Consider the following 22,852-nt stretch of genomic DNA (forward strand, 5'->3'; position numbering starts at 1 on the left):
TTTTTAATCTATAAGCACAACAAAAAATAAAAGAGCCAAATCTTCAATATTCTATATTTATATGCTTTTTTATTTTCTAGTTATTGTTTTCAATCTTGCAATAAAATTTATATGTAGTTATTTGAAGAAAAAAAATTCAAGTAAAAATTAGTTGCTTTCTCCTAGCCACTTTTCTATTGTTCGCCTCAGGCCCTCAAAATGTCAGGGCTGGCCCTGTTTGAGCCCCAGCGAGCCTTCCTCAAAATGTCAGGGCTGACCCTGTTTGAGCCCCAGCGAGCCTTCTAGCCTTACGCTTCTTTGGAGGGACACCACAAGGGCACCCACATTCTGGGGAAAAGCTAGGGTAAGCTCAAAATCTAGAGTTATAGGCAAAGAAGGCTCCCCTGTCTGTTTAGGCTGCTTGCTAAATGTCACTAGCACCATAGGTGCATCTTTCTTCACACCAAAAATAGTAGGTAAGTCCACCGCCATCCCTTGCCTTGACGAAGTAACAGCTGTCATCGGTGGTGGAGAAAGAAACTGACCAAGTTGCGCCACAAGCTTCTGCATAGAGAGCCTGGTAACAAGAACGTGAAGTAAGCAGGCTTCGTCGAAAACAGGTAAGGACACTGCTTGAACAACTAACTATTGACCCAACAAGGTGTCACTTAACCTGTCACTATAGGGGCACAATGCAACTTGCTTTGGGCACCAAAACATTTCAATATGCAAAGATATTGAATGATATTGTGCATAGTACCCGTTGTCAATTGGCTAGTTGCTTGAATAATCTGAGCTGCAAATAGTATCGACTGAAAATACTTTACCTTCATATCTGAATTTTTTTTTTTTCCTAACGTATCATACAAACCACAATAAGTCACGATAAGTCATAACAGTACAAAAGAGTTCATACACGAATAAGAAAAAATAAATAAAGAAATCTTAAATACTTTGGCAAAATAATATATGCAAACGTTGACTCTTTTTTTTTTTTTTTTTTGTTAGGGAAGAAAATCATTGATAAAAGTAAAATAATCAAGGGATTACAATGCGGACTTCTTTATTATTCTATTCATATCGTTTCAATGACATATCCATTTTGAGGTTTTGCCAGTTCACCATCTGCACCAAAACGAGGGAGTGATGCAGATTTTCCCAGAAAACCTGAGCATATTATGGAACTTGTGGGAAATCCGTGTTATGGTGCTATCAAGCCTCATGTTACAGGCCATTCTCATGCTGTTCGGCAACTGGAGAAAGTTCTGCACCAGCAAATGGCTCAAGTTACTGTGGCTTGCCTACTTGTCTGCAGATTGGGTTGCAACAGTCTCGCTCAGCATACTCTCCAGTTCCAGCAATTCTAAGGAGAATGGAATCAAATCTGTAGACCCTAACCAGGTTCTCTCGGCATTCTGGGCTCCCTTTCTGCTGCTTCACCTTGGTGGCCAAGACACCATTACCGCATACTCATTGGAAGACAATGAGTTGTGGTGGAGGCACCTATTAGTACTAGTGGTTCAGGTGACTATAGCTTTTTATGTCATTTTAAGAGCTTGGACTGATCATGCGCTTAACTATCTAGCTATTCCAATCTTTGCCTCCGGGATTATCAAATTTGCGGAACGAACTTGGGTTTTCAGGTCTGCAAGCAGTAAGCACTTCAGAGAGTCTATGTTTGCTGAACCTGACCCTGGGCCGAACTACGCCAAATTCATGGATGAATACCTATCCAAAAAGAATCAAGGATTGGAGGTTAACTTAGGGAGAGTGATTGAAGTTCCCACCGGAGCTGATTATTCCTTCACTCCTACAGCTCCCAACATCATTTCAAATGCAGCCAATTTGCAACATGCCCATCATTTCTTCGAGGCTCAGTTTTTCAAGCGACTATTTGCTGATCTCGTACTCGGCATCTCTGAAATTTTTTACAGCCAATCCTTCTTCAAGAACAGATCCTCTGATGAAGCTTTCAGAGTTATTGAGATTGAGCTCGGTTTTATGTATGATTTGTTTTATACCAAGGCAGTTCTTTATAATGCCAAGGGTGCCTTCCTGCGGTTTATCAGTTCAGTTACAGTCATTTCTGTTTCTGTGGCCTTCTTGATCACCATCGACACGCATGATTACAAAAGGGAAAACGTGATCATCACGTACATATTGCTAGCCGGAGCTGTCATTTTAGAAGTCTCTGCTGGAATTAAATTACTTTGCTCAGATTGGGCAATGCTATGGCTGAGCAAGTTCTGGGAGGTGGGTTTCTTGTATCCAGTTGTTTCACCTCTCTTGTCTTCCTCTGCTCAGAGAAAAAGATGGTCTAATATGTTTACACGTTACAATTTACTGAGACCTTTTCTTGAGGAGAAGCCTGCAAAGATCCCTTGGAGATCCAAAATGTCCAAGAATCCAGAGGAGGTTCCTGGAGAGTTGAAAGAACTAATATTTCAGCAGCTTTTGAAGAAATCAAAGAGTGCGACGGAATTTGGTGCTTGCAAGGAACTATGTGCTCGTAGGGGTGATTGGGTTCTTATTAATGAGGGTCTTCATGAGAAACTTCGCTGGAGCATTGAAGAAGAATTCGATAAGAGCATTCTTCTTTGGCATATTGCAACAGACATCTGCTATTATGATGATATGAAGAAGTACTCAAACAAGTTCCATGACTCGAATTGTGAAGACAGCAAGATGTTATCAGAGTATATGTTCTATCTCCTAGTCAAGCGTCCCTTTATGCTTCCCAATGGGATTGCAAAAATCAGGTTGAAAGACACATGTGCTGAAGCCAATAAGTTCTTTGAACAAAGAAATTGCACAAGAAACTACGAGCTGGCTTGCGAGAATTTACTTGAGGTGAGCACTGTAATTCGTCCGGCTGAAATAAAAGGAGACAAAAGCAAGTCGGTGCTATTTGATGCATGCAGACTTGCTCAAGCTTTGCAATCGCTGGAAAAGAAGGAAAAATGGGAGAATACAAAGAAGTGGGAGTTAATGAGTCATGTATGGGTGGAAATGCTATGTTATGCAGCCAGTCAATGTCGATGGAATCATCATGGTCAGCAACTCAGGCGAGGTGGAGAGTTGCTCACTCATGTCTGGTTTCTTATGGCACATCTTGGAATAACTGAACAGCGTGAAAAGGGTCATTCTAGAGCTATGTTTAATGTTTGGTGAAAAGAACAGGCCAGCAAGCAAAATAACATGCTGGGAAAGATATTTCGACAGCAGAAGCGTACTAATTCCTTTGTAGCTAGTCACCTAATCAACATGATTCTTCTCCCTTGCATTTAGTTTGCTCCCTTTTGCCTTTCATCAGTGCCTTAATTAGTAGGCTGGTAGCCTTGTGTTTCTGTATATCTATCTATGAATGTGTGTTAATGTATGCAATAATAAGCCATGTCCATTAATATGAATTCTTATTGCATTTTCAATGGGGGTGATGGTTTTATCCTGCCCATCTTGAGACTGCTTTTATTCTTGTGAAGTTGATGTCATATAACAATTTGGTATCTACAGAAATTGCTCAATTTATGCATAGTTACTATAGTTTGATGGTCTTTGTAGCTTTTATAATACACATTAGTAAAACTTGTTATAGGCTAAAATGAGATTTTCTTTGAGCTATTTCATGAAAATTTAGTCTTCTTCCATCCGATTTTCTATGTTAACTAGTACTAATGCCAAGTGCTAATCACTTCGTCTGGAGGGTCTTGCTACTCTACTTTCCCGGTCTGTAAATAATCATAGGCATACTAAGATATTAGGCCCTGATGAAGTTTTCTATGTAAACGACCTTAAAAGGTTAATTTATTTTTGAAAAATCAGTATAGTTGTCAATAACAACTGTGACGATTACAAAATAAAATATGTAATAAAATAAGTAATAATTAATCACATAGTTCCCATTTTCCTCCTACTTTATTATTTTTGCAATAACACATGCATAAGATTGCTAGTAACAGTCGAGATAAGATTGAGTTTGAAAACTTTTATTTTATTAATTATCATGAAAAAAAATAACTGAGATACTATTTAAGTCTCACAACTTCATAATTTCATATTAAGGGCTAGTTTGAGATTACTGTGATTTTTTTAAAAAACTACTGCTGTTGTGTTTTGAGAATAATCAGCTGTGAATTAAAACAGTTTCGTGTTTGGTAAATAGTATTTTTAAAAGTGCTGTTAGTACATAAAATAAGGCCCGTTTGGGATTGCTTCGCTTTTAAAAAAAATTAACTTTTGTTCAAAATTTTAGATTTTATTGTGTTTGGTAAATAAATAAATAAATAACTTTAATTGGAAGTTATAGGTTACTAACAACATATTTTAGAAGCAGCCCGGAGGTTGCTTTTAGAAGTTGTTGTAGATCAAAACATACTCTGCAGTTGTTTTATGTACTGACAGCACTTTTAAAAATATTATTTATCAAACACGAAACTGTTTTAATTCACAGCTGATTATTCTCACAACACAGCAGCATCAGTTTTTTTTCAAAGTCACAGCAATCCGAAACTAGTCATAAATGCAGAGCTTGTTGTGATCAGCTTCTAAAAACAACTTCTGGGCTGCTTCTAAAATCTGCTTCCAGTGATCTATAACTTTCAATTAAAGTTATTTTTTATTTATTTACCACACATAATAAACATAAAATTTTGAACAAAAACTGATTTTTTTTAAAGCGAAGCAATCCAAAAGGGGCCTAACTATTATAGTTTATAGCCTTCTAGGTACTAAAAGTCGTCCATTGTTTTTTAAGTACCAATTTGTCGGTACAGGTGAATGATAACGTGAGGCTGTAATCATAATTACAGAAGGAAAAAAAGGACAAAATTAGAATAGAAAGAAATATTAAAACAACTTAACAGCATGACAAGTTGAGTGGGACTGTATTAAAGAATATGCATTAATTTTCAATTGTACAATTAATGTAGTTTGAGGGTCAATAAACCAACGCTTGAATAGTTGACCCATCCTCAAAATGAAATGTGATTCATGGGTGACAACTTGGGGAGTAAGTTGCAGTTATTGCATTAAATTTCAAAAAAAAAATTATATTCAAAGACTACTGGAGATTAAGTTTTTAAATGAAGAATCAGAATTCCAATTTCTAGATGCCATTAGTGCTTACAGATTCAATTTCTGCATCTAATCCAGTCTCACCCCATTCTTGCATTAATCCAATTTTTCACATCCACATTGCCACTGTATACGATTCAAGTTGCAGCTACATTTTGGATGAGAAGAAGCACCCCATGGCCGGAGTATTCGACCTCTGTTGCATTTTCCTTGGGTTTTACGTCCTTTGTGTCGTCGCAAGCGAACTTGCTTACAGATACTCGAAGGGGAAGTACAAGTGGATTAAAAGAGAATTGAAGTTTTTGAGTGCTCTTCTTAAAGATTTTGACGAGGTTACCATGTCAGGGAATCCAATAACACAGGAAATTGGAGTGACTGTGCAAGTAATGAAGGAGAGGGAGGAAAACTGGAAGAAGAGAGCAAGAACTGTTGCTGATGAAGCAACCTTGGCCCTTCAAAGCTTTGCAAAACTGACGAAGAGAAGAAGTTATCACAAGCGGCTTCTTTACGTCATTCTTGATCCGGTTGCGGTGGTTGATGCTGTCCTTGCAATGAACATGTTCGAGCAGAGGATAAATAATATTGTTGGGATGAATCGGAAAGGAGTGAAGCAGACCACAGGTGCCGGTGACATTAATGTATCACTGGAGCAGTCAAGGTCCAAGATCAGAAGCCTTATGAATAGATTCAGTGTTGATGAGATTGAGTCGTTCATGTCCAGACCACCAAGAGCTGATGAATTGACTTTATATCCAAAGTACGTGATGACTGGAGACCTAGATTTGTTGTGTGGCATTCATCATGAGCAAATAAAGTCCGCCGCGATGCATTTACAGCTACTGCATGCTTTCATGGAAGATTTACAGGGGCTCAAAGTGGTGGAAAGTGATATGGAAAGGTGCTGGATGACAGAAGCAATTGAAACCATTGAGGAAGCAAAGGCAGTCATCAACAGAAACCAGAGAATGTGGCTTTCAGAATTCAGTGATGGGATGGCCAGGCGGAAGCTGAAGAAGGGTATAATGCACATTGGCGCCCGCATCTCTGACCTTCAGGAAACAAAAGAAAAATATGGTATCAAATTCATCCGGCGACAATCATCAAAATCTGCCGACAGGTTTTCTCAACAGCATGCCTCTCAATACCTTCCAACTACAGATGATACTTGTTTGTCATCTCCGGTCAGGAACATTCGTAATTGGCTCAGTCAAGTGCAAGAAACAAGCACCAACTCAGTACAAGATGAGTTGGAGCAGGTTCATAAACTCTTGCAACATACAAAAGGAACTGAAGATTATGGTGCTGTTAATTTAAGAAATACTTGCTGGGAGCTACTGAAAAAAAAAGCATCCGAAGCAGATCAGCAATTGATGTCAAACATTCCCTCAAGAATGATATTAACCCGAATTAAGAATACTCTTAGTCTTCTTCTGAGATGCCTACAAGTATATTCAATTGAGGTAAGGGTGGATTCATGCTCAGTAGTTGGTTTGGAAGAAGACATACATGCACTGGTCTCAACTCTCACTACTGAAAGTGGATCTGCTAGTTCTATCATATCCATTGTGGGGATGAAAGGCATCGGTAAGACCACACTGGCCAAGAAAGTATATGACCATGATGCCATTCGAAGCCATTTTAAAGTCCGTCGTTGGGTATCTATACCTCAACAGTATGATGATGAAAACGCACTTTTCAGTAGTGCGGGAAACCAGGTGCTGGAGACGCAAAATAAGGGGTATGAAAAACAATTTTTGATGAAATCAATGCAGGATTTCTTCAAGGAACTTGGTAAGAAAAACTCCAGGTGCCTCTTAATTTTTGACAATGTCTCATCAAACAAAGAAATGTATGCTCTCAAGACAGCATTTTCCCCAGGGAGAAATGGGAGTATTGTTCTAATCACACGCAACAAGACCGTTGGTTCAAATGCTGATCAAAATAGCATTCCCCACCAAGTTCGGCTACGAACTAAAGAAGAGAGCTGGGAGCTTTTTAGCCAAATGGTGGAGTTCTCTGCTGAAGAAATGACTAGTGCAAAGGAAGTTGTAGGATGGAAACTTGGAGGCCTCCCACTTGACATCATGACTGTGGGCTTTCTACTGTGGGGGAAGAAAGTCACATCCGAGGAAGTTTTCAGGGCGGTTGACCGTATCACTCAAGGACAGAACCAAAGTCCATGGTCAGAGAATCTGGTAATGATTGAAGAAGAGTTACAGTTCCATATGATTCTGAGAAAATGTTTTTCTTATTTCAAACTCTTCCCTAGAGAATCTGAAATCCCCATTAGAAGAATTCTGGCTTCCTTAGTTGCACAAGGGTTTGTACAACTAAGCAGAGATCAGAAAATAAATCTAGAAAGTGTAGCATTGGAGTATTTATCAGAGTTGATTGGCCGGAGTATGATTCAAGTAGTTCAAAGGAAGCCTAATGGAATGTTCAAAACATGTCGCATGCCTCCTGCTGTGCATGATCTCTTGTTTGAAGACAAAGCCAAACAATCATTCTCATACGCAACTACAGGTTTTGATGGGCAACTTGCCTTTCAGTTTGATGATAATGGTACTGGTGCCAGTTTCCTTCCCATTTATGGTCTCAACACAAGTTTGCCAAATGCTCTGCGGAAAGAAAGAATTCTAGTTTTTGAGAATACAGAAGGAAACAAACCAAGAATGGAAGGTGAATTTCTTGGCAGACGCATTAGGGCTGGTGCCTTCTCGCAGCTACTGGTTCTAGACTTTGAATGTGTAAGCGTCTCTCAATTGCCAACAATCCTTGGAAAACTAAAGCAGCTGGCATATCTTGGCTTAAGACGGACTGAGCTGGAGACGATTCCAGCATCTATAGGGAACTTGGTGAATCTTCAAACCCTGGATTTGAAGCATACTCATGTTCACACTCTCCCTGGTTCAATTTGGAAACTGAAGAATCTTCGGCATCTATACATGCACCAGAGATGTCGAATCAAATTTATGGCTTTACCAACAGCCATTTCAATGAGGAATCTGCAGACACTATCAGGTATATTCTTGGGTAAGATTAACCTTGTAAAGGACCGGCTTGACAAGTTGATCCACCTTCGAAAACTGGAATTGGCATTCCAGCTGAAACCAACAGAGCAAAAGGTGTTGGAAAAGTGGATTGTGAAGCTAACATGTTTACAGTCTTTAAAGTTGAAATCATTTAGTGCAAATGGTGAACTTCCAAAGCTAGAGCGTATCTCAGACCTTAAGAACCTGCACAGCCTATATTTATTTGGAAAGCTTGAATACTCATTCATCACTCGACTCCCTGAAAGCCTCACTCATCTTACCTTAGCAGCTTCTAGCCTCAGAAACGATCCAATGCCAGAGTTAGGGAAGCTTCCAAAGCTGAAATCACTCTCACTGAAGTCTGGTTCTTATCAAGGAACAGGCATGGTATGCTCTACTGATTATTTTCCCCTGCTTTTTGTTCTCAAACTTTGGAATCTAGATACTCTGGGGAAATTGGATGTGCATGAAGGAGCAATGCAAAATCTTAGCGAGTTTGAGATTAAATTTTGCAACAACTTTACAAGCACTACTGGATTGGAACATTTAAAGAACCTTCAGAAATATAGAGTGAACTGATGTGCATAAGGAATACAGGTGACATTCAGAATGACTTTGCAGCAGCTGGGAGCCTGCGACTCCTCTGATCACATTTTTAGGTATGTCCTGTTTGTTCTGTTTAGTCTTGGTTTCTCCCTGGACATACATTTATATATACAAAAACTAGTTTGTTCTGTTTGGTCTGGTGTTATTATATTTATCTTACTTGAATGTTGTTCTAGTTTTACATACGTACTATTCATTGTAGTGGTTTTTTGCAACTCCAGGTAACAAACATGCACCTGAAGCATAAAGGATTGGATCACCACCTTATTTCTGGTCGCGATAACTTAGCATGAAAGGGTATTTGGGATATTTGGTTTGGTATAGCGTGAAAGGTTACACCTTATTTCGTGCAAATAGTATTCGGTTTAAAATAAATTGTATGTTATCCGGAATTAAAGATTTGTTTTAGTGCTTGGTTATTTAGCATTGCCAAGTTTTATGATGTTATTTTAAACTCAGGACTTCATAAGTAATAGTAATTCATGATCAGAATCTACTTCAGCATTTGAATTGAACCAAAATAAACTTCCAAATGGCACATTTATCAAATAAGTTGAAGTCGAACCTTGTGAGACAATATCTGCTGATTCTGCTGTCGATGAAAGTATCCTTTTGGAGTTTCCAACCACTCTCAGCCGACTTTCATGACAAATAGTCCTCAAAATCTGCATTTGATTTCCTTGTTAACTGGTAGAATCAATCAAAGCATATTCAAAACAAAGATCTCCATCTAGAGAAAGAAATGTTGTATTCTTTTTTATGGCTAACCTTTCGAGCAGGCTGTCTTGCATTGTTCTCTATCTTCTATCACTTTCAATTTGTACCAGAAGCTCCATCAACCTCTCTCTCTCTGTCAATTTATCGAACATGTTAACTGCATAGAGATCTTCATAGGAAAATCCGTCGATCGTAGTATTTCAGGTCCCCGGTTAGACATGATTAATTGCTTGGAACTGAGAGAGGTTTAGGTTAAAATTAAGAAAACCTAATGAGACGATGATTTATTTTTGGGATTTACATGCAACTTCGGCGCTCTCAGATTTCAAAGTTTGGATATAAAAATGGATCATCGTGAAAATCAACTCTATACGATGTTTCTAAAGGGGGTCTGATTCAAACACGAGCTTGGGCTATATTTTTCAGACACAGTCCAACTTCAATTTGCAGGCTGTTGTAGTATATATGATTCACATGTACAACATGAGTCATAGTATAAATGTCTATATCATGTATACAATAGGTACTTGAGTGTATAATGTAGGTATAGAGACTTGTGTGACAAGCTTTATGCCAAAGGGCAACAAGCATGGCAAGCTGTGATCATTGCAGCCACCATATGGAGCTGCAGCCCTCAATCAACCAAGAGAGATTGTTATCATTTTGAGTTTCTCTTAGAGCATTCACACTAGGTTTGTATTTCTATATAAACCCTCCATTGTGAGATGAATAAACACACATGAATCAGTCATTACTTTCTCCTCTCTCTCTGTTATTTTGTGCTTGTCCTCAAACACGTTATCAGCACGAAATTGCTCTAGAATTAGGATCGAAATTGGAAAGAGTAGAGGTAGTTCATAATTCGATCGAAGTCATTTTTCCAAACCTACAAAAAACCTCCAAACCCTAGCACATATCAAAGCCCTTGATTCAAGGAGCTCAGAACCGGTTTCAGAACCGCCAGAACCGGCCGGAAACCGCCCGAACCGGCTGACGGAAGTTTTGAACCGCTGCCGGACCGCTGTCGAGTTCTGCCGAACTGCTGCCGAGAGCTGCCGAGCAGCTACGCAGAAGCTGTCGACAGCACCTGCCGAGACCTGCAGAGAAGCTGCCGAGCGCTCCTGCCGAGTGCTGCCGAGATCTGCCGAAGCGCCTGCCGAGGACCTGCGCAGTAGCTGCCGAGGGCCTGCGCAGCAGCTGCCGAGCATCCTGCCTAGCAGCTGTCGACACATCTGTCGAGTGATTTTTCCGGCGACTTTCTGACAACTTTCCGGCGACTTTTCCGGCAACTTTCCGACAACTTTTCCGGTGACTTTCCGGCAACTTTCGGACAACTTTCCGACGACTTTCGGAACACTTTTTAGGCGACTTTCCGGACATTTTTCCGGCGACTTTTCAGACATTTCCGACAACACTATTTCAAGGTATTATTTACTAAAAGTTCCCGTTTTTGAGCTTTTACTCCTTTTTCCTCTCTTTCTTTTTCTCGGGAACTTGTGGTAAAAAGGCGGAATTATAGAAATTCACGCTAAACGAACTAAGATCGTTCGTAATCTATGAACTAAGAGTGTTCATAATGTTCGGACTAAGAGCGTCCGCAAGCATCTATCTATGAATTAAAAGCGGAATCGTGGGGATTCACGCTAAACGAACTAAGAGCGTTCGTAATCTATGAACTAAGAGTGTTCATAATGTTCGGACTAAGAGCGTCCGCAAACATCATTGTTTTGGTCTAATCCAAATATTATTGGAAATAAATTTCTTGGTAGCATAGCTCGGAAATCTTATTATCTTAGCTTTCGTGGAAGTTTAAACTCCGAAACTAATATATTCTCTCTTCTTATTTTTCAGGATGTCGAATGAACCTAGACTCGATTTTCCAATGCTTGACTCAACAGGCTCGGAATACCATGGCTGGGTAACCGACGTTGAGAACCATCTCATTGCAAAAGGGATATTGCCCATAATCCAGGCACCTGACCAGGGCCTTGTGTTCAAACGAACACCCACAAAGCATGCTCAAGCAATAATCTTGATGCGACGCCACATGGATAAATCTCTAAGATTAGAGTACATGTCGATCAAAGATGCAAGAGATTTATGGGTAGCGCTAGAAGAGCGCTTTGGAAATATCCAAGATTCCCTCCTGCCTGACTTGAAGGTTCAATGGAACAACATACGCTTCTCCGACTTCAAGTCTGTTGCTGAGTACAACTCGAAAGCTCTTCGCCTCAAAGCCATGTTGAGGTTCTGTGCAAAGCCTCTCACAGAAGAGGAGCTAATTGAGAAGACTCTCTCCACCATTCCCGTCTCAGCAATTGTGATATCAAAGCAATATCGCACCGAAGTTAATGCTGGACGAATTACAAGGTTTAATGAGCTTATTAATATTTTGTCGGTAGCTGAAAAGCACGACAACATCCTTGTAAAGAATTATAATTCAAAGCCCATTGGAACCAAGAGCGTTCGTGAGGCGAATTATAATGCACCCAAAAGAGGGCGCATGGAGCGGTACCCTAACAATATGGGTCCATATAACCGCCCCAATAAAAAGGAAACCGCAACTTTAGAGCGGACACACGTGGTGGCAATTCCACACGTGGGAGAGGTGGAAACAGTAACAATATGGGCTGTGGAGGTCGCACCATGAGACATGGTAGTAACAGCAACCCTCCTAGGGAATATCCACAACGTGGACAACCTACACCTCAAATAAAGGAAGGTAACCACAATGACAGGTGTCATCGGTGTGGATCAATTGAGCATTGGTTCAAGCAATGCCATGCAAGTACCCAACTAGTTGCAAGCTACAAGGGGTATATGCAATTGAGAGAGCAAGAAACCAATCATACTGAAGATGAAAATATCAATCTTGCTGAAAATATAGATGGTGAAGATAACACTCTCACCACTAAGGACTTCAAAGCTGCAAATAAAGAGCACGAGGATGCCGCAGACTTTGATTAGAATAGTCCTTTTCTATTTTCCAATAAACGGCAAATGTGCCTTAGTCAATAAATGACAATTGTATTGACTCTTTCTCATGTGGTGTACCCAAATGAAGTATGATGTCTAGGAAAGTAATTGAGATCAGGGTATTTAAGCGAGCCTCGCTCCACCAACATCTCTCTACTTCCCTGGTCATATTTCATTGGAATTACCAAACGGATTGAGCAATTACAATTTGTATAAGTTTGATTGTATTTTGGAATAGACTTTGGAAACTTTGATGTAATCATTGACTATTTTCCATATTAATAAAGTGTCGCATTATTATTCAATGTCATGGACATGTGTTAATTTCCGAACTTTATTACTTGAAAGATATAAAAGCCAATGGTTTTCATGTGAAAACACATTGTAAGAATGGACAAGAGTTCCTTTGCATCGCCTCTAATGACTACGGACATAAACGAGTATTAGAGAAACTTATGTGTCGCTCTAGTGGGTTGCATACAACCACTATTCGAGTCATTGAATCAAACCATGTCATAAAAGATGACTTATGGGATTCTGACACATATAGGCTTTGGCAAGACCGTTTGGGATATCCAGGTCATGATATGATGTTCCGTATATTAAAGACTTCACGGACATCCATTCCTAAAAAAAACGAAAAGAAGTACGAACCAAAGATTGGTCCAAATAGTCACTTCGTTTTGCAAAGCTTGCTTTTTAGCAAAAGATAGGATAGAGATCATCCTATGCAAAGGACACTAAATAAAATACCATTCTTGCAAAGAATCCTTGCAAAGAATCCAAGGTGATATTTGTGGACTTATTCAACCAACTTGCGGACCTTTAAATAACTCATGATGTTGGTTGACATGCAAACACACTGATCACGTGTTGTGCCATTATCCACCTGTAAAAGCTATGTATGCTATACTCCTTGCACAAATCATATGACAAAGGGTTCACCCCCTAGATTCATCCTTCAGTCAAATAGATTTGACTATGCTAGAGAGTTTACATCGAAGACTTTCGATGGTTATTGTAAAGGGACTGATGTTAGACATCACATTCCCAGATTCACACCCAAAAGGTCTCGCGGACATAACTATGATGGTAGTTCAGACATTGGTGATACACACCAATCTTCTTATATCCGCTTGGGGTGATGCAATATCGCATACAACTATGCTAATTTCTCTACGACCTACCGCCACTCAATGTATATCTGCGTTACAGCTAGTGACTGGGTACAAATATTTTGTACTTACGCACATTTGAGTGAGCCATATATGTGCCAATTGTGCTACCACAGCGCCTATGGTAGGTCCTTACAAATAAGTGAGCAACTTAGTTGGATTTGAGACTCCAACAATCGTCCGCCACTTATATGCCCTTGCAAGGCGATCTCTTTCCTGTTTGATTTACGGATGTCACTTTGATGAGACAGTCTTCCCATCGTTAGGGGGAGATAAGAACTCAAATGTTCAGCAGGAGCGACAGGAATTGTCGTGGTCTGTCCCCACTATGTCTCATCTCGATCCCTATTAAAAGTGACGAGATCACACACATTTGCTGCAAAAATGCCTGCAAGGAAGGACGTCCCTATAAGAGGACGTAGCACCACCCTACACAGAGGTAGGCAAGGCGCCAACGCCATAGAAAGTGGCACTCTGGTGTTATAGGCCATGGCCCCAGCTAAGATGAGTGGGAAGCCTGTGGATTCGAAGGATACTTTGGCACAATCCTTGAATCACCGACACTCAAACATCCGTCTTATGAGTATCTTCCGGATTATGGTTATCGTTGAGGGACGCCTCAACGTCAAAACCTATTTATGAGAATATAGAGCTCTATGAAAATTACACTAGTGTACATAAGACGTGGAATAAAAACTCCATCATAATTGATGATGTATTTGCGCATTTTGATGCACATGAGTTTGTTGAGATCAATGATTTTGAACCACGCTCCGTTGAAGCATGAATACCAACGTAGAGAAATTTGGCCTAAATGGAAAGATGCGATCCAGGTTAAGTAAGATTCTCTAACGAAGAGGAAGGTCTTTGAGCCAGTGATGCCAACACCTCCTTACATAAAACCTATTGAATAATGGGTCTTCGTTAGAAAGTGTGTTGAGAAAAAGAGATAGTAATCTCGCCTTATGGAGCAAGGCTTCTCACAAAAACACCCTGGTATTGACTACGAAGAGACATATTCTCTCGTAATGGATGTCATTACACTCCACTACCCTGTCAGTTTGGTAGTTTCCAAATAACTGAACATGCAGCTTATAAAAAGTGGTCACTATGTATCTATGTGGGGATCTAGATACAGAATATACATGAAAGTTCATAGTGAAACTTTGGTTACCCAAATCAAGTGGCTCTAGACCACGGAGCGCGTTTGCAATAGAGTTGAAACGCTCACTAAATGTGACTACTTGATTGGGAAGGGATATGCCCGCGAGTTTCCATAACAAGTTTCGGATTTTATCACGGTTGTCATGCTGGACATGATCTTCATTAGAAGCCCTTAAAGAGTTAAGGGAAACCGCTGAACACTTGAAATCCGAGTTTGAGATAAAGGATTTTGGGGGAACACGATTATGCCTCAGTTTGGAACTTGAGCATCGTGTTGATAAATGCTTAGGCATTTTGACAAAGGTCAAACCTTCAAGCACCCCATAATCATTCGTAGTCTTGATCCTAAAAAGGATCCTCTCCGTCTGAAGGATGATCAGACGAAGATGTGCTAGAGGCAGAAGTGCGAATAAGCGCATTATTGTACTTAGCTCAATGCACAAGACTGGAGATCTCATTTTAAACATAAACTTGTTAGCTAAAAGTATAGCTCTGCGCCAACGCGACACCATTGGATTGGTGTAAAAGATATCTTTCGGTACTTGAAATGTACGATCGATATGGGCTTATTCTATCCCTACAAAGAGATGATGAATCAGACCCATCACACACCAGAAACGCCGCCAAACGCTGGCCTGCGTTTTCTATCTCTACCCCAAAATGACATAAGTGTTTTTGGAAGGTTTTGCTGATATTGGGTATCTGTTGACCCATACAAAGGCCTCCCCAGAATGGTGAAGTGTTCACCATGGGTAAAGACCACGATATCTTGAAGATCTAAAGAATAGACCTTAGTTGCTATATCTTCGAACATTGCAGAGATTATTGCTCTTCACGAAGTAGTTCGTGAATGTATATGGACTGGATCCATAGTTACGCATGTTCGAACAATTGTGGTTTGAAGTCTACCACAGATGAGCCTATAAGCATTTAAGATAATGCTGCTTATTTTGAAACAAATGAAGCAAGGCTGCATGGAAAGCGACAACATCAAGTATAAAATCAGCAATAACAAACTCTCCTCAAAAATCAATAAGAGGGGGAGATGTCTACATATATGGTCTCGAAACGTGAATAGTGTGTTGTGCTCTTTTTCCCTTTTGACCGAGATTATTTACTCGGCAAGGTTTTTTAATGAGGCAACGAGAGAAGCACCACGTTTGGGAGACACAAAGGAGATGTTGAAATCAGGGGGAGTATCCAGAAGCATACCCACTCGACCATCGTGTACTCTTTTTGTCCTTCGTCCAGGGTTATTTTGTCCCATTGGGTTTTGTTACCTGGCAAGGTTTTAACGAGGCACATCTTTAGCATGGTCGCCCCACTTATACTACATCCTGAAGATGTTTTGATTCAACATATATGCTTTTGCTCATCTTTTCCCTTCGACCACGAGTTTTTCCCACTGGGTTTTCCGGGCAAGGTTTTGTTGCAGCAACTCTATTTGCATCCCTCTCGTAGACATATTATCTACTTATGAGGCTGATAAGAAGACTCCACTTATCTCCGAAGCTGTGATATTACTACTCCACACTCATGCGCGTTGTGCTCTTTTTCTCCTTCGACCAAGGTTGTTTTGTCCCACAGGGTTTTATTACTTGGCAAGGTTTTTAACGAGGCAATTTCGAGGCGCACGACCTAGACAATACTATTGACATGAAATATCCAAGGGGGAGTGTTGTAGTATATATGATTCACATGTACAACATGAGTCATAGTATAAATGTCTATATCATGTATACAATAGGTACTTGAGTGTATAATGTAGGTATAGAGACTTGTGTGACAAGCTTTATGCCAAAGAGCAACAAGCATGGCAAGATGTGATCATTGCAGCCACCATGTGGAGCTGCAGCCCTCAATCAACCAAGAGAGATTGTTATCATTTTGAGTTTCTCTTAGAGCATTCACACTAGGTTTGTATTTCTATATAAACCCTCCATTGTGAGATGAATAAACACACATGAATCAGTCATTACTTTCTCCTCTCTCTCTGTTATTTTGTGCTTGTCCTCAAACACAGGCCCTTTTTTTTTTTTTGACTAATATATCACCTGTTAGGCTGTTAATAAAGTAACATTAGGTAAGCATCCCGCGTGATGCCGCGGATTCCTTGAATTTTATAATCATAATATGAACGTTAACTAAAGATATTATGTAATTTGTTATTATAAAAATTTGTGTTTTATCCGGACTATACATATTTCAAAAAAGATGAAGTTTTGAACAGAAGTTGGTATCTTAACCAAAACCGTTTCAAAAAATTTGACATTCTAACTAAAGATGTTTATGTACAAAATATAAATTTCTTACAAAAATATTGTACATTCCAAGTTAGAACCAAAATCCATTATAGTTAATACACTTTAACAACAATCAGGTAAGAGAAATATCAATCATTTTCTTGAGTATTGAGTTATTGACCCTGAACAATTTTTCTCAAACCAAATTTGGACATATTGATCCATCTTTCCATTTCAAATAAAACACTGAAGCATGGGAATAGACTTCCAAGGGTCAAAAGATTAATACAGAATCAAATAAGTAACTTATATAGTTCAAAAGGATCCACTTTACATTTCAAAGAAAACACTCAAGCATATCCAATAACTTTAAAGTTCAAAAACGGATCGATGCAAAATTATACCAGGCATGCAGATCTGAAAATAAATAGCTACATGTCATATTTGATTGATATTGAATTGAAATCATACATTGTGACGAAAATTAACGTAAATAACAATATGGTTAAGATCATAAGTCAATGTCACTGGTTATAATGAGTATAAGATTGAATACAAAGCTTTCAATTCAAAAAATGGTGCAGCTGCCTTACAATGTGACATGAATGAGGATTTGGTTTCCAGTGAAGCAAAGATATCAAATTCGATCTTTAATTAGTCCTCTCGTGTACTACAAGATCATAACACACACTAACATTGTATTAAAATTCCTAGTACCAGGGGAGAAACATAATGCATTAAAAAAATGATCCAACTGGCTATTAAGACAAAACCAAACACATTTAGAGCCTCTCTAACATCACGAAGCAGTAACAAACAAACGACTTCCAATTTCTTTATTCACAAAACCTGAATCTGCCGTCTGGAGAAGAAGACCATTCAAACTATCTCAACCCAGCTCCTCACCATTTTCAAACAACGACAAGCCAAAGAATAAGTTAACCACTCAAAACACATAAGAGTTGCTTTATAAAACATCACATCCTCCAAATTAACAGCACACCAACATTAACAAAATGCCCTAATTTGTCTCTTCCAAGAAACTACTATTGCCATTTGGTCAATGATCAAAACTTTGTCACCCTCCCTCAAACCCTTCTTCATCTTCTTCCCTCATTTTCTCAGACTCATCTTTCATCTTTTGCATCCCCCACAATGACCACTAATGAAGTCCCACAGCCGAACCCTACTTCGGAACAGATCCTCGACTGGCTTGAGGACTCGGTTTCTTTCTTCCCATCCTTCTTGGACGATCCTTACCAGTCGAATGGTTATCAATGGTGGGATGAAACCCAAGATCTCATTCATGCCAACACCAATTCTGTCGCCAACAACGCTAACATTGCCGTAGCAGAAAATCCAGTCAGCCCTGTTACTCAGTTGCCATCATCGGATTCATCCAAGAAGCGAAAATCCCCGGACGGCCCGGTTTCGGAAACGTCCTCACACATTGACCGGAAGGCGAAAACCGGCCGGCCGGTCAACAAGGCCGAAAACGATGTCAAGAAAGCATCCGATGAAGTGGCCACACCGCCAGTTAAGAGAGCAAATGGTAACAAAAAAGGAACAGGGAAAGGTACCGGAAATAACTGTAATAACGGTAATAGCAAGGAAGGGAGGTGGGCAGAGCAGTTGCTCAACCCTTGTGCATCAGCCATCACTGGTGGGAATCTGACACGTGTCCAACACCTCCTCTACGTCCTCCACGAGCTGGCCTCCCTCACCGGCGACGCCAACCACCGCTTGGCAGCTCACGGCCTCCGAGCGCTGACTCACCACCTGTCATCCAATTCTTCCTCCTCTGCTCCCAATGCCTCCGCCTCAGTAGGACCTGTTGTCACGTTTTCTTCAACAGAACCAAGATTTTTCCAAAAGTCTCTGCTGAAATTCTACGAGGTGAGTCCATGGTTTGCTTTCCCTAACAACATAGCCAACTCTTCAATACTACAAGTACTCGCCGATGAGCCTAATCGAGCAAGTACTCTTCACATTGTTGACATTGGGGTTTCTCATGGGATGCAATGGCCGACTCTGCTTGAAGCCTTGACTCGCCGTCCAGGTGGGCCTCCTCCATTGGTGAAAATCACAGTCATTGCACCTTTCACAGTCGAGAATGATCAAAACTCTGAAGCACCATTTTCTATTGGTCCTCCTGGTGACAATTTCTCTGCTAGACTTCTCGGTTTCGCAAAATCCATGAACATCAATTTACAGATCAACCGTCTCGACAATCAGCCATTGCAGACACTAAACTCTCAAGTCATTGATGCCTCTAGTGATGAGACATTGATTGTTTGCTTGCAATTTAGGCTGCACCAATTGAACCACAATACTCCTCCAAATGAAAGAACCGAATTCTTGAATGTTCTGAGGAACATGGAACCGAAAGGGGTGATATTAAGCGAGAACAACATGGAATGCAGCTGCAACAGCTGTGGGGATTTCGCAACAGGGTTCTCACGGCAAGTGGAGTACCTTTGGAGGTTTCTAGACTCCACTAGCGCCGCGTTCAAAGGGCGTGAGAGCGAGGAGAGGAGGGTGATGGAAGGAGAGGCAGCCAAGGCATTGACCAACCGCGGCGAGATGAATGAAGGGAAGGAGAAGTGGTGTGAGAGAATGAAGGAAGTGGGGTTCGTGGGGGAGGTTTTTGGTGAGGATGCCATTGATGGAGGGAGAGCCTTGTTGAGGAAGTATGATAGCAATTGGGAAATGAGAGTGGATGAAAAAGATGGGTGTGCAGGATTATGGTGGAAAGGTCAGCCTGTTTCATTTTGTTCATTGTGGAAGAATGGATACCAAGTAAGTTATGATTAGTAGTACTGTTGTGTATCCTTTATCATATGAACTTAATTTCAAAGAGTGTAAGAGTTTGTATACTTCCTAGTTTCTCCTTGGTTTAATTTAACCGGTCTTTGTGATTTGCCAATTCCATACAGAGTGATGAAGCTTATTGTCTATTCAAATTAGCTGATGATTAAGGCTAGGGCTAGTTGTAGCTTACATAGTATAACCACAGGTGGAATCTGGTTTTGTTGGCTTGGTTTGGGTTCGTTTTGCTCGGATAAACCGAGAAGTGAATATATAACATTTTTTTTTTCTTTTTTTGATTGGGAGTGAGGTAGCAAGCCATCTTAGTTACATTAGCGAGTTAGTAACACACTCATCCAATCAGTATTCGGATCGAGGTCCACGAGGGTATCCTAGCAAAGCCAGACTAATTCCCCACCGCAGGTGCACGAACTCAAATACCCCTCAAACCTGCTAGTCACAAACTGGTGAAAGTTGGGACTCGCACTCTTCCATGCTAAGCAGCTCGACCAACCTTAGCACATCATATGGTTAACATATTTTGGCTCAAGTATGAAAATAATTTTACTTTCAAAAAGGGAAAACAATTTCAAGGGTGTTGAATTGTTTCAATTGGTCTTTTCCGATTGAAGATGAAAACAATTTAAACTCTCATAAAGGCAAAATGAATTCAGGGGAGTTAAATTGTTTCAATTACTTCTAGACAAATAATTGTATTCTAACATACATTTTCGGATCAAAATCTTCAATTATCTTAAAGCTACTAAAATGACGTTGTTAAGATTCATATGAATATTTTCAAAGAAGATTTTAAATCTTCCAATCTCCTATTTACTATTGTTGAAATTTCTGGTACGAAAGAGAAAAAAATAAATAAATATTGCACCAAACAAATTACCACCACTGAAGCATTGTATCAATTACTTCCGAATAATGATAGACGCTGTCAATGGGTTGGGACATATCGAGGTCGTGTCAAGGTATTAATTGTGTCAAATATACAAACTCAAACTCAACATAATTATTAAACGGGTGACCCGCAATGACCTGTCTAATCCATTTAATAACAAGTCTTGTGCGGTTGAATTCGGTAACCTATTTGAACAATATAAACAAGTCACCACCAGGGGCGGATCTACACTATAAGTGGGGCGGCTCAAGCCCGTCCGAGAATTTTGGGCTAAAAAAAAAATTAGATGTATAAATTTTTTTTAGTTGAGTATTGTCCAGCACTCCAGCCCAAGCCCGTCTTTTTTTTTTTTGGGCCGTGACCAATTACCCAATTTTAGTCTAACAATTGCCCACTTGCTCCATTAAGAGTTTTTTAACCTCATTTACCCAATCTAATATTTGATGACAGTTTTGCCCCCATACTCTCTCTTTCTATCTCTCTCAACTCCCTTCAGCACTCTCACCATGAATCCAATCTTTCTCCTTTTCCTCTTCTCCCATCAGGCCACCCTCTCCCACACCACCACAGCCTACCTTCCATTCCGGGCACCACCCCTGTCGACGTCTTCTCTGGCACCACCGCCACCAACCTGATCCCCCCTCGCCGCGAAGTCCAGCGAAACGGCCAAATCTTCTACATTAGCCACCGCTATAGCAGAAACCGGCGATAGGGACTCATTCACCCCGGATCTCCTCGACATCAGCCACCGCTATAGCAGAAATTGCTTTGGGCACCCTTTGGAGTGTGAGGCCGGAGCAGGATTGGTTGAGGAGATTGTGTAAGGGGATCGGAGTCCAGATGCAGTGCTCTGATTGTGAGGCCGGTGCAGGAGTAGTTGAGATCGTCTCTGATGGCGGACATCCGAATCGAGAGAATCGACGCCGAAGCCGGCATCGAAGACGTGGCCGAGGGCGTCGATGTGGGTCCCCGTGTGGGTGGGGAGCTTCATCTTCGAGCCAGAGGAACTGGCCGACGCAGTCGACAGAGTCAAACGCCAACATGTCGGGGAGGAGATCCGGGGTGAACTTATACAATTGAACATATAAATTGATCAATTGTGTCTGTGTATTCATTTTGGTTTTGGGAGTTTATGCATTTCACTTGAGGGCAATAATAAGATTATTGGGAGACAATAATAATATTACTGGTGGGCAATAAAATGTTTATTAGGGCAATAATAAGAATATTTATTTAGATAAACCTACTAAAACATTCAAAATTAAAAACATATTCATTTTTCACTAATTATTGATCCCCAATGAACTTGTTACTGGGGGGCAATAATCATATGATTATTCGGGGGGTAATAAAATCAGACGCCGGAATCCAGTCACCAGTCTGGCAGTCGGATTCGGGATTCTGTTGACTGGTTGTTGAATTCCAGTCACTGGATGCCGGACTCCAATCACAGGAGACTGCGGTCGGCCACTGGTCACAGGAGCACAGCAAAGTGGAGGATGACTTCTCTCTCTAAGTGAGAAAGAAGGAGAGGGCAAAAAAGTCCAAAAAATAAATAAAAAGAATAAAAAAAGAATTAATTGGGTATTAGGGAAATAATCCCTTAGAGTATTTTGGGTAAATGAGGTTAAAAAACTATTAGTGGAGTAAGTGGGCAATTTTTAAGCTGATTTTGGGTAAGTGATCATTTCCCCTTCTTTTTTCTTCTTGTTCACTCGACTAGTCGACTACGCTCCAGCCTCCAGTTTGTCTAATCCGACTAATCGTCTCTCCTCGGCTGTCGGCTCCTCCTGTCCTCCTCCTCCTCTAAACTTCTGCAAATCTGTAGCTCTGGCATTCTCAGCTTCTCCACGTCTCTCAGAGATCAAGACATCAACATCAATTTGGGGCAATGATTCAATGTAAGATTTTGTTTAATTGAATCAATCCAATTTGGGGCAATTTATAGGGTTTAAGGATTGATGTGAAATTAGGTTGTATTCAGGTGAAGATTTTGTGGATTGAACTCATTGAAGAATGAAGGTTGCGGACTTGGGGTCAAATTCTCTTCGTCTCATCGTCTGGAAATCTGGTACGCAGCATTGAGCGTTCTCTCCTTCTCCTTGTTTTGCAAATCTGCAATTTATCATTTTATTGTTTAATTGATGTGGGTAAGTGGGTTTGAATGTT

General features: G+C 40.4%; 3 protein-coding genes across 3 annotated transcripts; all 3 read left to right on the forward strand.

Annotated features, from left to right (window-relative positions):
• Positions 1 to 512: 512 nt before the first annotated feature.
• On the forward strand, positions 513 to 3,437 carry LOC112184743. Its single transcript, XM_024322985.2, has 2 exons — positions 513 to 599; positions 1,097 to 3,437. Exon 2 carries the CDS (start codon positions 1,126 to 1,128, stop codon positions 3,148 to 3,150), a length of 2,025 nt encoding a protein of 674 aa, XP_024178753.1. The 5' UTR covers positions 513 to 599; positions 1,097 to 1,125; the 3' UTR covers positions 3,151 to 3,437.
• Positions 3,438 to 5,228: 1,791 nt separating this feature from the next.
• On the forward strand, positions 5,229 to 8,663 carry LOC112190145 (putative inactive disease susceptibility protein LOV1). The gene has a single exon (XM_024329562.2). The coding sequence runs from the start codon at positions 5,229 to 5,231 to the stop codon at positions 8,661 to 8,663; it is 3,435 nt and encodes a 1,144-aa protein (XP_024185330.1).
• A 9,240-nt stretch (positions 8,664 to 17,903) lies between these two features.
• LOC112188850 (protein NODULATION SIGNALING PATHWAY 1) lies at positions 17,904 to 20,004 on the forward strand. The gene has a single exon (XM_024328078.2). The coding sequence runs from the start codon at positions 18,121 to 18,123 to the stop codon at positions 19,777 to 19,779; it is 1,659 nt and encodes a 552-aa protein (XP_024183846.1). The 5' UTR covers positions 17,904 to 18,120; the 3' UTR covers positions 19,780 to 20,004.
• The last annotated feature ends 2,848 nt before the right edge of the window (positions 20,005 to 22,852 follow it).

This window comes from Rosa chinensis, chromosome 2, assembly GCF_002994745.2.
Source record: "Rosa chinensis cultivar Old Blush chromosome 2, RchiOBHm-V2, whole genome shotgun sequence".
NCBI classification, from domain to species: domain Eukaryota; kingdom Viridiplantae; phylum Streptophyta; class Magnoliopsida; order Rosales; family Rosaceae; genus Rosa; species Rosa chinensis.

Coding starts and splice junctions, on each gene's coding strand:
- LOC112184743 (XM_024322985.2), top strand. CDS start 1,126: ATGCAGATTTTCCCAGAAAACCTGAGCATATTATGGAACTTGTGGGAA.
- LOC112190145 (XM_024329562.2), top strand. CDS start 5,229: ATGGCCGGAGTATTCGACCTCTGTTGCATTTTCCTTGGGTTTTACGTC.
- LOC112188850 (XM_024328078.2), top strand. CDS start 18,121: ATGACCACTAATGAAGTCCCACAGCCGAACCCTACTTCGGAACAGATC.